This window comes from Amborella trichopoda, chromosome 1 (assembly GCF_054954075.1).
Source record: "Amborella trichopoda isolate Santa Cruz 75 chromosome 1, AtrichopodaSantaCruz75HAP2 v2.0, whole genome shotgun sequence".
Lineage (NCBI taxonomy): Eukaryota > Viridiplantae > Streptophyta > Magnoliopsida > Amborellales > Amborellaceae > Amborella > Amborella trichopoda.
The window spans coordinates 8432968-8448383 of NC_142336.1; the positions used below are offsets into that span (position 1 = coordinate 8432968).

At 34.7% G+C, this 15416-nt stretch overlaps 1 protein-coding gene across 1 annotated transcript; it reads left to right on the forward strand.

The window, feature by feature from the left end:
- Nucleotides 1-11835: 11835 nt before the first annotated feature.
- LOC18442846 (Pentatricopeptide repeat (PPR) superfamily protein) lies at nt 11836-15119 on the forward strand. Its single transcript, XM_006853056.4, has one exon. The coding sequence runs from the start codon at nt 12068-12070 to the stop codon at nt 14633-14635; it is 2568 nt and encodes an 855-aa protein (XP_006853118.2). The 5' UTR covers nt 11836-12067; the 3' UTR covers nt 14636-15119.
- Nucleotides 15120-15416: the final 297 nt, after the last annotated feature.

The following is a 15416-nucleotide window of genomic DNA, read 5'->3' on the forward strand; positions in this document are numbered from 1 at the left end:
TCTTGCAATTGATTTGCAAGCTGATTTTTTGAGATGTGTGGAATTGAAATTGCCCCTTGTTTATTGGGGAGTGGGGTTTTAAAAGGTCTCACGGTTAGAGAGAGTGACAGTTGTGGCGGCTTTCATATTTTATTTGGAGGTTTGGATCTTGTGCTACTTTATTTTGTTCCTCAACTTTGTTTATGTAAGGGTGAGGCCCTAAATAATCAAATTAAGGCGCACGACGAAAATTTGGGGAAAATTGTAAAAACCCCCAAGCAAGACAAACTCTTCCAACTAAGTTTTTTTTTTTTTTTTTCCAATAATGTTTAAAAAAAATATCTTATTATCTCTTATTTTTAACTTTTATATCTCATCAGCTTCAAGAATTGAAAATATTACTGGTAAGCAAAAGTATTGTATTTTTTCTATCTTTCAACCCCCTAAACCCTTTTAACTATGTATTATTGACCTCAACAACTTATGAAATGACTTTATATATATATCTCTCTAAAACTCCATTTCTCTCACTTCATCGTCTTTATCTCAAAACTCCATCTCTCCCTAAAACCCAAACTCTATCTCACTCTAAAACTCAAACTCCATATCTCTCTCTCACATCATCGTCTCTCTCGGTCAAAACTCCATCTCTCTCCCTAAAACTCAAACTCCATCTCTCTCTCTCTAAAACTCCATCTCTTTCTAAAACCCAAACTCCATCTCTCTCTCTCTAAAACTCCATCTCTTTTTAAAACCCAAACTCCATCTCTCTCTCTCTAAAACTCTATCTCTCTCATACACATAAGAAGGTGTGTTCGTGTTCGAGTTCAAGCTAAACCCCTTGGCTGGTAAACTTATCGAGAAGTGAAGAAAGAAAGATGGAGTTTTAAAAAGAGAGAAATGGAGTTTGAATATGGTGTCATTTTGGTGTTTGTTTGGATCAAAAATTTATGGTCAAAGGGGTTTAGGGGGTTGTAAGATAAAAAAGATGGAAGCATTTTGTTTACAAGTAATATTTTCAATTCTAGAGTCTTATGAGATATGGAAGATAAAAATAAGGGATAAGGAGATTGTTCCCTAACTTTTACCCTAAATTTAACCATTTTAGTAAATACTCCTGAGTCAAAAAAATAGATGATGACCAAAATAGCCTCCCTTGATCTTTACCCCTTTCCACACTGTGGTCTCAGTTCGGCAATAGGAAAGAAGGTTCGGCACATCCAACTTTCAGTCCGATAGATGTCTCTTGTTTAGGCTATCAGTCAGGCAAAAGGAAAGGCAGTCTGGCGATTGTTCGAAGGGGTCAGACAGTTGTTTTACTCTATCGAGCACAATATGCCTTCTGTCCGGCATTTTTCTACCTCTATCTAGCACTTAAACTACTGGAATAGGTTGAGGGACCACGGTTCGGCAACAACGCATTTTGCAATTGGGTTTATTGTACCGGTCTGATAGTTTTTTACCGCCATCCGGTAGTTAATGTTCAGTTGCGCATCCGACGAGGATGCGACGCAAGCTTGTAAGGACAATGGCATTTTGGTCCAAATAACTATACCTTTTTTACTTGGGGGTATTTGCCAGAAAATAATTTTTAGGATAAATTTTGTGAAAAGAAAATTTGTTGGGGGGAAATTGTCTAGAAAACTCTACTTTAGGGGGTATCTACAATTTTCCCAAGAATGTACAAGAAGAGGTTATTTCAATGGTGAAAAATCTCCAATTCCATCATTTCAACCTCAAGATGTATAAATATGACAAAAAAACGAATATCAAGTCTTGGAAATAGCAGTGGTGGCAATAGACCCGATCGGGTCTAGGTATGTCAAGTCTGGATCCAAATCCTGGACCGGAATACTATTTGGAGTCCAGATCCAGTAATATTTTTTGGGTCTCAATATATGAAATGTATTTAAATATAGTTAAAATACATAGGTATGTTAATTTTTGGGTCGGGTCCAGTTTTGGGTCCCACACTATAGATTTGGGTGTGGGTCCAGGTCTAGCGAATGTGGGTTCGACTGAACCTAGACCTGACCCGTTGCCATCCTTTGGAAATAGTGCTTATTGTATTATATTATCTAAACTGTCAATTTTCAAGATTTTCAAGTATTCAACCTATACTATTTTTAAATTATAGATGAAATTAAATTTTCAGGCCATCACAAAGATTTTTATACTCAAATAACATATTTCGGCACCATTTAAAGGTACCTCTTACTTTCTTTGGTTAGGGCCTCGGCCTTATACAAACTACACACTTCAATGTTTGTTTAGTCACCCATTAGTAAACGTTAAATTTCGTCCAGTAGGGATTCAAAGATCGCCGACTAAGAAGCATCTGAGTTGCATGGTGATTAGATTCGCTTGAATTGGCTTCGGATTAGAAGCAATTCCGGTTTAAAAGCATGACTTTTTTTTAATATTTTTTATTAAAATTAGCGAGTATAACTTGGATTCAACTCCGAATTATATTAAAAATCCATGACCTGCCGAGTATAACTTAGATTTTTAATGTATTAAAAATCGATGACCTGCCGAGTTCAAGCTAGTGTCATTCCTCTCCCCCTCTCTCTCTCCACCATTTTCTTTGTTTCTCATTTCTTGCTTTGAAATGTGCTCCTCATCTTCCATCCAGCATTCCTTTTGTTTTGTTTTACAATTTCTCTCTCTCTCTCTCTCTCTCAACACGATGCAGACAGGGCCGGCAATATGTCGGATCGGGATCGGATTCGGATTTGGGTTTGTATCAGCTTGAAACTATATTGTAGGGCCCGACCCAATCAAGTCCGAAGTCCCCAGACTCGAACGTGGACTTGAATTGATTATGGGGAATCAAACCTGACCCGAACACGACTTGAAAATCAATTTTATATTGAACTAAAAAATCAAAGAGAGAGAGTACCTAGACCCAGACCTACACCCGAATTGGAAGGGACAACCTGACCTAGACTCGAATTAGGTCCAAGCTATTGGACTGGGACCTGAACCGTTGAGTCCAAGCCTTGGACCTAGCGTACAAAAAATCGAACCGGAACGGTTAACTAGACATGTGGCTTGAAGCGGCTCCTTGGTACTAACCGGTAAACTGGTCAGTTCTGCAGACCTAACCGGTAAGTCCCGAGCACTCAAAAAATGTTAAAAAATAAAAACATACAAAAGAAATATAATAAAATATACTTAAAGGATGGTTAAACACAACACATCCACATGAAGTTGAAAATTAATGAAAAAATGGAATTTAAAGAATAGATTTCGGCTCAAGGGAATTTTTTATTTATTTTTAAAAAGATAAAAAAATATAAAAGAACTATTGATAGTAAAAAATTATTTCCAATCTTTGCCAAAATAATAAAAAATAATAAAATTCATTACAAACAAAATCCTTTGTTTTTTAGGATTTTATATTTGTTTTAAATAAAATACCCAGCCAGTTCATCAAAATCGACAGAAACCGAAACCGGCCATTTCTGATTTAATCAAGCAGTTAAAATTTGAACCGCCTGATTTTTCCTGCCTAGACCTATACCAGCACCTGGGGTCGGGTCTACCTGTCGAGTCTCGGGTCCATGGGACCCAACTGCCACCATTAACCATGCTTAAGAAGTTAAGCTTTTTGGAGTGAACGAGATCCTCGTGGTTTTTGCTTCAATCAAATATTCAAAATGATTGATTTCGCGGACTTTTCTAAGATCTTAGTAGAATGATACCCACTACGACTCTAGACAATTTTTAAATGAAAAGATGATTCCATATTGTTTGCAATCTTAGGGGGCAAAAAATAGTATATTTTAAATGAAAAGATGATTCCATATTGTTTGCAATCTTAGGGGGCAAAAAATAGTATATTTACCTACTGAGCTGTAGTATATGCTTCCTCATCACCGTCCAATAAAGACGGCGATGGAGAGAGTAGACGACGTCCATAAGCCATAAAAAGTATGATTTTTTAGGGTATATGTTGGCTTTTGATTTACTAAGGGGATGACCATTGATATATATATTAAAAAAAAAAAAAACGATGGCCATTAATAAAGAAGAAAGGAGGAACAAGATTTATGTAACCGACTCTGAATAAGTGGGATGATGATGATGATCTTTGACCGATGTTTACCCATGGGTCGAACCAATGACTCGCCAATTCGGAGCCGGCTCAGGTGGCTAGAAATGAAGAAAAACAAAAAAGGAAAAACAAAAATCCCAACAGTAAAAATAAATAAATAATGTAATAATCAAAGTGATCGTATATAATAAGACCATTTATATTTAATGCAAGGAGATCACAATTACTTACAACCATCCGATATAAAATCTGATAGCTTAGATATATCACAAAGTTTAAGAAAATTTCTTTTGAATTTTGAACTTGGTCAATGAAATAAATACAACCATCCAATTTCACATTCAATGGTCAAGATTAATTGTGACCACATCGGACCAAAGATAAATGGTCTCTTTATATACGTTCGCATAACGAAATATGAAGAAAAATCCCATAAACTATTTGCCACTTTGTTGGCCATGTTTGATAACAGGAAGTTGCTTTCCAAGAACTTTAGAAGTATTGTCATGACCCCGCCACCTGGCCCCATACCGTACAAGCCGGTGGGCGACAAAGTGTGGGACCGCGACTTGAGTGGCATTCGCCACTTCACGTTGCGGTCCCGCACTCTGTCGCCCGTCGGCTCGTATAGTATGGGGCCAGGGGGCGAGGTCGTGACAATTACATGTTACTGTAGATGTTCCGTGTTTGATAAATATAAGTATGTTAAAATGGTAACTTACATGTTACTGTAGATCTTCCCCCATTTAAGCTTAAAGAAAGTTCCATCGATTTAGACGGAACTCAAATTGGGAACTTCGAAGGGGAAGTTCCTCTCGTGAAGACCCTCCCTGACAAAAGCCTGTTCCTCTGAGATAAAGCCTACTCCTCGCGTGAAGACCCTCGTTGACAAAAGCTCTCTTTTCTTTGTCTCTCTCTCTGATAAAGCAAAGCTCTCTGTTCTCTGTCTTCCGTTAACGCAAGACTCTCTTCCTAACAAAGCTCTCTGTTCGATTAAAGCTCTCTCTTCTTTGTCTCTCTCTACTCTCGGTTCCTCTCACCAAATAAAGCTCTCCCTTTTATGTTTCTCTCTATCTCTCTTTTATGTCTCTCTCTCTCTCTTCTCGATGCAAAAAAGACAAAGCACTCTCTCTTCTCTGTAAAAGCTTTGTTTATATGGCAAAGCTCTCTCAGCTGCTCTCTCTCTTTCTAGAAGCCATCTTCTCCCTTGGTACATTTCTCTTTCTCTCTTCTCCCTTCGCCCCTCTCTCTTTCTAGAAGCCACCTTCTCCCTTGGTACATTTCTCTTTCTCTTGTTACAAAAACTCACGCTCACAGCTGCTGCCCTCTGCAAACCCTAGGTTGACGAAGAGAGAAGAACTCGCTCACAGTAGCCACTTGTTCGATCGCCATCATCACGTAGCAAGAAACCCAAATCAATGAGTATTATTTTTATTTTGATGATAAACCCCAAATGATTGCGATAATTTTTTTTTTTTTGCTGCGATTTTTGCTGATAAACCCTAAATCAGTGAATTAGCTCACCGATAAACCCAAATCAGTGAGTTAATATTATTTTTTTGTTGCTATTTTTGCTTAGAAACCCCAAATCAGTGAGTTAACTCATTGGTAAACCCCAAATCAGTGAGTTTTTTTTTTTTTATTATTATTTTTTCTGTTAATCCTGAAATAGATAAGTTAATTTACTGATAAACCCCAAATCAATGAGTTCAATTTTTTTTTACTGCTTGTTTGACTGATAAACCCCAAATCAATGAGTTTACTTACTGATAAACCCCAAATCAATGAGTTATTTATTTTTTTGCTGCTATTTTTGCTCATAAACAACAAATCAATGAATTAACTCGTTGATAAAACCCAAATAAGTGAGTAAATATTTTGTTTTTGCTTCTACTTTTGATTATTCATGGATGTGCTTCCATTTTATTCTATTTTCAAATTTTCTACTGGTTATTTGTATCATTTTGCCACTATCACATTACCACTATATTTGAGTTATGTTTGTGCATTTCAGCACCTCAGGAATCACAGTGGAGTTATCCACAAGAATCACATGAACATGACCAAATAAATAATGAACCAATGATAATACAACATGCCGACATTATTGACCTGACTCAATTACGACATATTTTATATCTCTTATGTATAATTAATGTTATTTTTGTTGTATTTGTCTTTTTCATTTGCTGCAACATTTGGTGAACCTGTAAAAGAAAAATGTATGTTTAAGCTATTACAGGTTATCGTTGAATGGGTTGGTTTTATATAGGATTATATATGGATGTATGAATTGTGAATGTTGTTTAACATGCATCACAAATGTTTTAAGAGATAACCCACAAATGTTGTGTGCCATTATAGAGATAGAGATAGATAACACACAAATGTATGTGCATCAAAAATGTTTTAAGGGACAAACAATAATGTTGTTTTATTGTTGAATGAGATATATTTTTGAGGTTGGGATATGGAATGCATCAGTGGTGAATATATGTCTAAGTAGTGTTTAAGCCATCACATGTTATTATTGAATGGGTTGGATTCTTACTGTTTGCATATGGATGCATTAATTGTACATGTGTGTTTGTATGTGTGCTGAAGCTATTATAGCATAGTACAAGAAACCACATCCATAATCGCCATGATCGCTGATAGATATGAGTGTGCATGTGTGTGTGTGAGAAATAATATGAGAGCGAGAGAGAGTTTGTATTTGGTTTAAGAAGAAAGTCATTGACAACCTACTTATGAGATTTAAACACCTATTGTACTTCATAGTTATAAAAACACTCAACAAATTGTATACCCACAATACTCAAAAAAATATATTGATTTCTATTTTAAAACAATCGATTAGGAAACTAGTGATTTGGCACACAATATTGAATTGAAGTTGTACTTGACATTGTGTATAGACTGTTTCAATTATGACATGCAATGAAGTTTATCATGCAACATCTACTTCAATTGTTGTACAAATATATCTCTTTCTAGGACGTTTCTCTCTCTTATCAATAAAATTATCTCTCATTAATAAAACTCTCTCTCTCTATTATCAATAAAATTATCTCTCATTAATAAAACTCTCTCTCTCTCTCTCTCTCAATCCAATGTACTTTGCTTTCAATTAATATTTTATCCCAAAAAATAAAATTTTAAAAATTAGGAAACTAGTTATTTGATACACAATATTGAATTGAGGTTGTACTTGACATTGTCTATAGACTGCTTTAATTTTGAGATGCAATGAAGTTTATCATGCAACATCTGCTTCAATTGTTGTACAAAAATATATCTCTCTCTAGGACGTTTCTCTCACTCATTAATAAAACTTTCTCTCTATCTCAATCCAATGTACTTTACTTTCAATTGATATTTATTCCAAAAATAAAAATATAAAATTCATAAAAAATAAATAATATCTAGGTTTCAATTTTAACATTTTACATGTTACCTATACTTCTAAATCTAATATGCCCATAACTTCTTTAACTTCCCAAGAGGTTATCGAACACAGAAACCAATAACTTTCTTAACTTCTGAAGATATTCTCAAACACAGAAACCAGGAACTTCTTTAACTTTCCAGGAGGTTATCAAACACAGAAACTAATAACTTCTTTAACTTCCTAAGAAATTATCAAACACATAAATCAGGAACTTCATATAGTAACTTCTATCTTCCCAGTCGAAAGAACTTCTTACAGCAACTTCTATCTTCCCAGCATGAGGAACTTCCAATTTATCGCTCATGAACTTGCTTCTAGTTATCAAACGGTCCTTTAGGTTAGATTTGAATACAAAACTAGCCAAAAATAAACGTTTGATTTTTTTGAATCTGCCCAAAAATAAGAAATACAAAAAAGCACAAAGTTTTTCTAATAAGAAAAAAAGAAAAGAAAAGGGCTCTCTTTCTTAACAATATGGATTTGAAAGCAAATCCTCATTTTTGGGTTGGATTTGAAGACAAAACCAGCCCAAATATGACATTCAAATATGCCCAAGAAAAACAAAGAGAATTCTAACATAGCAATGAGAAGCTTTTTATGTACGGATCTTAAAATTTTAGGTAAAATGCAAAATACTTCACTTATATACGAAAATTACAAAGATCGGTCAACCCTCTTTTTTTTCCAAAATTGCCCTTTGCTCAGCCTAATTTTTTATTTTAAATTTTTTTATAATTTTCACATATAAAAAAATGGAAAAAGTGCCTTAAAGTTTGGGGCACTGCCCGACTAATGGAAAAAGTTTAAAAACAATAAAAAAATTAGGGTTGACCAACCTTCTTTATAATTTTCACATATAAGTAGAGCATATCGTATTTTACTTAAAATTTTAAGGTATGTACGTAAATTGCTCTAAAAAAACTCACTCTACTAATATTATTTCAAATCATGTGATATATAAATTGAAGATAACACTATCTATATTGAAAGGCTTCTGCTAACGCAGACGTATAAAGAAAATTAAGACGAAAAGAGAACTTTTACTGTTATAAATCTTTGGCCTCGATGGGCTAGTTACACACCTGTTTTCTCTCTCTACAAATTTATCTTTTAAACTAGGCATAGTAGCATCTCTTACCTTTTTTTGTAATTTTCTCTCTCTAGAACTTGTTCCCACCAACGCAGTAAAGCTAAACAACCCCTCTTTAAATTAGGGATAATAGGTCGGGTTCGGCTGGACCCTGGACTCAGACCCGAATAGTATTCGAGTCCAAAATTTGGACCCATACCCAGACCCTTGATCCCAGGTCTACCCATTAGGTTCTAGTTATGGTCGGATCCATTGTCACGCTATGACTATAAGCTTTATTTATTATATTTTATTTATTCCCATCATATACCCTACATAGGGCTTGGGTACATGGATTTGAAAGCATGGAATCCTAAAATCTTGGATATTGTCAAAATCCATTGTTTGGATTGTTTAATGACTAGGATACTTAAAATCAGGAAAATCAAAATCAAGGAAATAAGATATACTTTTCTATGATTTTATTTCCACATCAAAACCTGTTTTTTTGTATATCCAAGGCTCATGGATTTCACTCATTGGCTCCCTCAACCCGAAACATAGGGAGCATTTGGTAAGTATGAAAATTTTAGAGAGAGAAAGTACCTAAATTTTTTAAAGAGAAAAACCATCCCAAAATTTTTAAAGAAAAAAACTATCTCAAATTTTAACTTTTAGAGTGAGAAAGTATGTTAAAATTTTATAGAGAAAAAGTGCCAATTTTTTTAGAGAGACGAACTATCCCAAAATTTCAGAGAGAGAAACCATATCAAATTTTAACTTTGAGAGAGAGAAAGTATGTTAAATTTTTAGAGAGAGAAAGTGCTAAAAAAATTTAGAGAGATAAACTATCTCAAAATTTTAGAGAGAGAAACTATCTCAAATTTTAAGTTTTAAAGAGAAACTATAATATTTTAGAGAGAGAAAGTACATGTAATTTTTTAGATAGTGAAACTATCTCAATTTTTTAGAGAGAAACTATTTCAAAATTTTAGAGAGAGAAACAATATCATATTTTAATTTTTAGAGAGGGAAACTATATCAAATTTTAGAGTGAGTACCTAAAAAGTTTTAGAACTAGAAATTATCTCGAAAATTTATAGAGAGAAACTATATCAAATCTTAAGTTTTAGATAGAGAAAGTATTCTTAAAGTTGTAGAGAGAGAAATTATTCTTAAACTTTTACAGAACCATTATAACTTTTAGAAAGAGAAATGGGCTAAAAATAATTTAGGGAGACAAATATCTCATTTTTTAGAGAGGGACACCATCTCGAATTTTGAGTTTTAGAGAAAAACTATCTCGAATTTTGAATTTTAGAAAGAGAAAATATATTAAAATTTTAGAAATAGAAATTATATCAAAGTTTAGAGAGAGAGACTACTTAAAAAATTTCAGAGATAAGGACTATCTCAAAATTTTTGGAGAAAGAAACAATTGCAAAATTTATGTTTTAGAGAGAAATAGTATATTAAAATTTTCGAGAGAAACTATATCAAATTTTAAATATAAAAAGTACATAAATTTTTTAGAGAGAGAAACTATCTAAAAAAAATTTAGAAAAAGAAACTATCTAAAAAAAATTTAGAGAAAGAAACTATCTCAAAATTTAAGTTTTAGAGAGAGAAAGTATCTCACATTTTAACCTTTAGAGAGAAATTATATCAAAGTTTAGAGAAATACTGTATCAAATTTTAAATAGATAAACTATTTCAAAATTTTAGAGAGAAAAACTATCTCAAACTTGAAGTTTTAGAGAGAGAAAGCGTCTTAAAATTTAAAAAAGTAACTATATCACATTTTAAAGAGAGAAAGTTCATATAATTTTTAGAAAAATAAACTATCGCAAAATTTTTAGAGAGAAATTATCTCAATTTTAGCTTTTAGAAAGAGAAAGTATCTTAAAATTTGAGAGAAAAACTATATTCATATTTTAGAAAGGGAAACTACTTAAAAATGTTTAGATAGAGAAGCTATCTCAAAATTATTGAAGAGGGGAATTATCTCAAGTTATAAGTTTGAGAGAGAGGGAGTATCTTAAAATTTTAGAAAGAGAAACTATATTAAATTTTAGAGAGAGTAAAACACCTAAAATTTTTATAGAGAGTAATTATCTCAAAAATTTTAAATAGATAATTTCAAATTTTAAAATTTGGATAGAAAGTATATTAAATTTTAGAGAGACAAACCATATCAAATTTTAGAGAGAGAAACTATTTCAAAGTTTTTATAGATACACTATCCCAAATTTTGAGTTTTAGATAGAGAGTATATAAAAATCTTAGAAAGAGAAATTGTATCAAGTTTTGTTAGCAAACAATGGACATATAAATGATTACAAGGAATCCAATAATTTGTTATAGTTATCCAAACAAGAGATTTGAGGAGTCCATGATTAAAATTGTTGATATTGAAAATCCATAAATTTCTTTGGATTTCAAATATATAAGATTCCTAATTTCCTCCTATTCAAACGAGCATATGATTATGAGTTTTTTTTTTTTTTTCTACCGATAATACTATAAATGTTATCAATACTGTGAAAATATATACACCTAATGCGCGTTTAAAGACATATGATTACCATCATAACCTGAATAGTACTCGGGTCCAAAATTCGAACCCATACCCAAACCCGAGGTCGGGCATAACTTTTGAGTCCCTTGTTTAGTCGGCTCTATTGCCACTCCTATTCTAAAACTTACATAGGACACAATTCTTTTAATCCAAAATTTTACGAACCACCTTCATTATTTTTTTAATAATAAATTTGACTTTCAAGATTTCTAACAGGTAGATTTCACCCTGAAAAAATTGGCCGGTATCTTCTCAATATTGAGATATTACTTTTTCAAGTATATAAAGAGAAAAATTAATTTTTTAATTAATCTATGTGGTGAAGATATTATACTCCTAAACTTTGGGATCCCAAAAATCCAGACGATCATAAAATATTTTAGGGAAAAAGTTAAACAATGAGGATCTACACAGTCAAATTAAAGCACACTTTAAAAATTCATTAAAAAAAAGTTATTTTGATGCTAAAAAATTATTAACTCCATCATGTTAACCTTATAGGCATAAAACAAAATTCAAGTATTAAAAATATTATATATTGTAATGTATTATCTAGACCGTAAATTCTCAAGATTTTTAAATATTCAAGATTTTTTTTAATTTTAAGTTTTATTATTAAAAATAAAAATAAATTTTCATGCCATCGTAAAGACATAATATTAAATCAACATATTTCGGAACTATTTTAAGGTGCCCTATTTTGATTCTTTCGAGTTACAAAAACCATACCAATCTTTTAGCTTACAATGTAAACCCTAGAATTTAAAAAACTGGAAAGGAAAGCAGCGCGAGAGGGACGTTTCTGGGACTCCCTCTCTCTCTCGGAGCCCTTCCAGCACCGTTTCTAGGGCACGGTCCTTCTCTCTCGGAGCCCTTCCAAAACCCAAAATCTCTCTCTAAAACCCTTGTGTCAGTCCACAAACCTACACAATGAAACTCCCGCTCTCTCTTCAGTCCCCCTTTCCCTCCATTTCTAAGCACCACCCAACCAGGCGGCTTGTATCTTTCTCTCTCTCACACCATATCTCTTCACAACCCCAAATCTCAAATGGGTATCTTTCGCAACCCTCCAGGTGCACTCAATCTCCATTACCCACCTCACAGTTTGATAGAGAAATCTTACGTTCTCTCTCTAACACCTCACAGATTGATAGACAAATCTCACTTTCTCACTCTAACACTGTCTTGACCCAAGAGCATGTGGTGGAGGTCCTCTTGAGCAACCAGACCGACTCGAAAGCTGCCCTTAGGTATTTTAGGTGGGCGGAGAGGCAGCGAGGCTTCATTCGGGGCCTTGAACCTCTCTGCGTAGTTCTTCACATTCTCGCTCGAAACAAAGACTTACCAGCAGCTCGCAACTTGATCAAACATTCTCTCTCTGCAAATTCAAGTATCGGTGCGTCGGCCTTTATTGATCGTCTTCTAGAGACCTCAGAAAGGTGCAATTCTCACCCTCGGGTATTCGATTTGGTGTTAAATGGGTACACGAGATATGGGTCAGTTACAGAATCTCTAGAAACGTATCATAGACTGGTCTCCAATGGGGTGTTTCCTAGTGTTGGATGCATCAACCTACTTTTGAACAAGTTGGTTAGGCTGAATTTTATTGATGAGGCTTGGGATTTGTATAGAGAGATGGTAGAGAGAGGTGTAGATTTGGATTGTCAAACTCTTGATGCAATGGTGCACGCCTGCTCAAAGGGCGGGAAGCTAGAGGAAGCTGAAGGTCTCTTTCAAGAAATGAGAATTCGAGGTTGCAAATTGGATTCTGTGAGTTATACAAACATAATTCAGGCCTTGTGCAAGAAAACCTGTTCGAAGAAGGCCTGTGAATTATTGACAGAGATGAAGAAGTTGGGGTTGGTTCCTTCTGAGATCACGTATACTTGTGCTATTGGGGCGTGCTCGAAAGAGGGGAACTTGGAAGAAGCATTGAGGCTTAAGGATGAGATGCTTTCTAGTGGCTTCTCTCTCAATGTGGTGGCTGCTACGAGCTTGATTAAGGGGTACTGCAATGAAGGGAATTTGGATGAGGCATTCGAGTTGTTCAATATAATCGAGCCCACTATTGTTACCTTTGCAGTTCTCATTGAGGGTTGTTATAGAAATGAAGATATGGTGAAGGCTCACAATCTTTATGGGCAAATGCAAGAGAGAGGGTTGTCACCAAATGTGTTCACTGTCAATTCGATGATTAAGGGGTTTCTAAAGAAGGGTATGTTCAATGAGGCATTAGAGTACTTTGAAGAGGCAGTGGAAAGCAAAGTAGCTAATGTCTTCACTTTTGACATTATCATTTTTTGGTTATGTGAAAAGGGTAGAGTGAGAGAGGCTTCTGGACTGTGGGAGAAGATGGTGAGTTTTGGAATCATACCAGATGTTGTTTCTTACAATACCTTGTTGTTTGGGCTTTGTAGAGAAGGGAACATACAAGGGGCACTTAATCTCTTGAACCAAATGACTCAGCAGGAGGGCATAAAACCTAATGATGTAACTTACACCACCTTGATAGATGGATGCTTTAAGAAAGGGAAAATGGATAGGGCATTGAAGCTGTATGATCAGATGGTGGGATTGGGTATTTTGCCGAATGACTATACATGGAATTCTATGATTAATGGACTTTGCAAGTCTGGTAGGCCATCAGAGGCTTGCAATATGGTTAGGGAGTTTGCAAAAGAGGGTTTTGTCCCTAGTTGTTTGACTTATAACAGTATCATTGATGGCTTTATCAAAGAAGATGACATGAAATCGGCCCTAGAGGCATATACGCATATGTGTGACAATGGTGTTTCCCCCAGTGTTTTCACCTACACTAGCTTCATTGCTGGGTTTTGCAAGAATGACAATATTGTTCTTGCTTTGAAGGTGCGGAATGTAATGAGAAGCAGAGGTCTACAATCGGATCTTGTAACTTATAATGCCCTAATTGATGGATTCTGCAAGAGAGGAGATATGTATAATGCAATTGAGATTTTCAATGAAATGTGTGAAGTTGGACTGGCTCCAAATGCTTCCATATACAATACCCTAATGGGGGGATATAGAAATGAATGTAATATGGAGGCAGCTCTTAAGCTGCATAAAGGGATGAAAGAAGAGGGTGTTCCTTGTGACTTGGCCACGTACACTACACTAATTGATGGATTACTTAAAGAAGGAAATGTTATCTTGGCTTTGGAGCTTTATAAGGAGATGCTTTCTCAATATATCATGCCTGACGCTATCACTTATACAGTTCTCATTCGTGGCCTTTGCAGCAGAGGGGAGATGGAGAATGCGAGACAATTCTTGGATGAGATGGGTCGAAAGGGGTTTTCTCCAAATGTCATTATATACAATGCTTTAATTGCGGGGTGCTATGGGGAAGGGAATTTGCGAGAGGCTTTTCAATTACTTGATGAGATGCTTGACAAGGGCCTGACACCCAATGAAACCACATATGATATCCTCGTGGCATCAAAGTTTGAGGGCAACATTTGTTTTGCAAGGGCTTAGCAATTGGACAGATTATCATGGTTTTCATGAGTCGCAAAGCTTGTTTGAACCTTCGTCTTCCCTCAGACAATCAGGTGTTGTGCCATTGGCAGAAGGATCATTGCTTGACATACTCAATGTGTATACTGGAGTTCTTTTAAGTTTTTCCAGCTAAGTTAAAATTGTTGGGATGAACTGTGTGTGTCCCTTGGATAGAAACAACACTAGATCATTGTAGATGTGCATACCTGTAAGAAAACAAAGGCTAGATGTGCTCCCTATCATGGGGCTTAGGTTGTGAAAGTAATGTGGTCATAGTTGTGCTTCTTGGTCATTCTTCTTTTGTTTGGATGGAAGTGAGCAATTTGGTGAATCACATTGGCTCATTTGTCTTCCATCAATTGTATGAATTATGTATATTCTTTATTCGAAAATCAGTGCTTCTGCTGAGACACTTCACACTATGATGAAATTGGATTGGAACAACTTCTGTTCATTTGCTCAATTCTTTTTCTCTGTTTGATTGATTGCTTGCTCTAATTTGTGCATTCAATGGATTGATTTTTGGACATGTTGGAATGGATTAATAAAAATATGATTAATAAAATATGCTGTATTGGGTTAAAAATATTTATCGATTTCTTTCTACAGATTAGATAGCTAATAATTTGTGTAGTGCACTATTGCGCAATGGAGACGGTTTAGATTGGGAGAAGTTATTTTTACATATGAAAGGAACGATCGAGCATTTTTTATGCTTAGACTTGGTTTTTTCCTACTCTTGCAGACAGGCCAATATGCT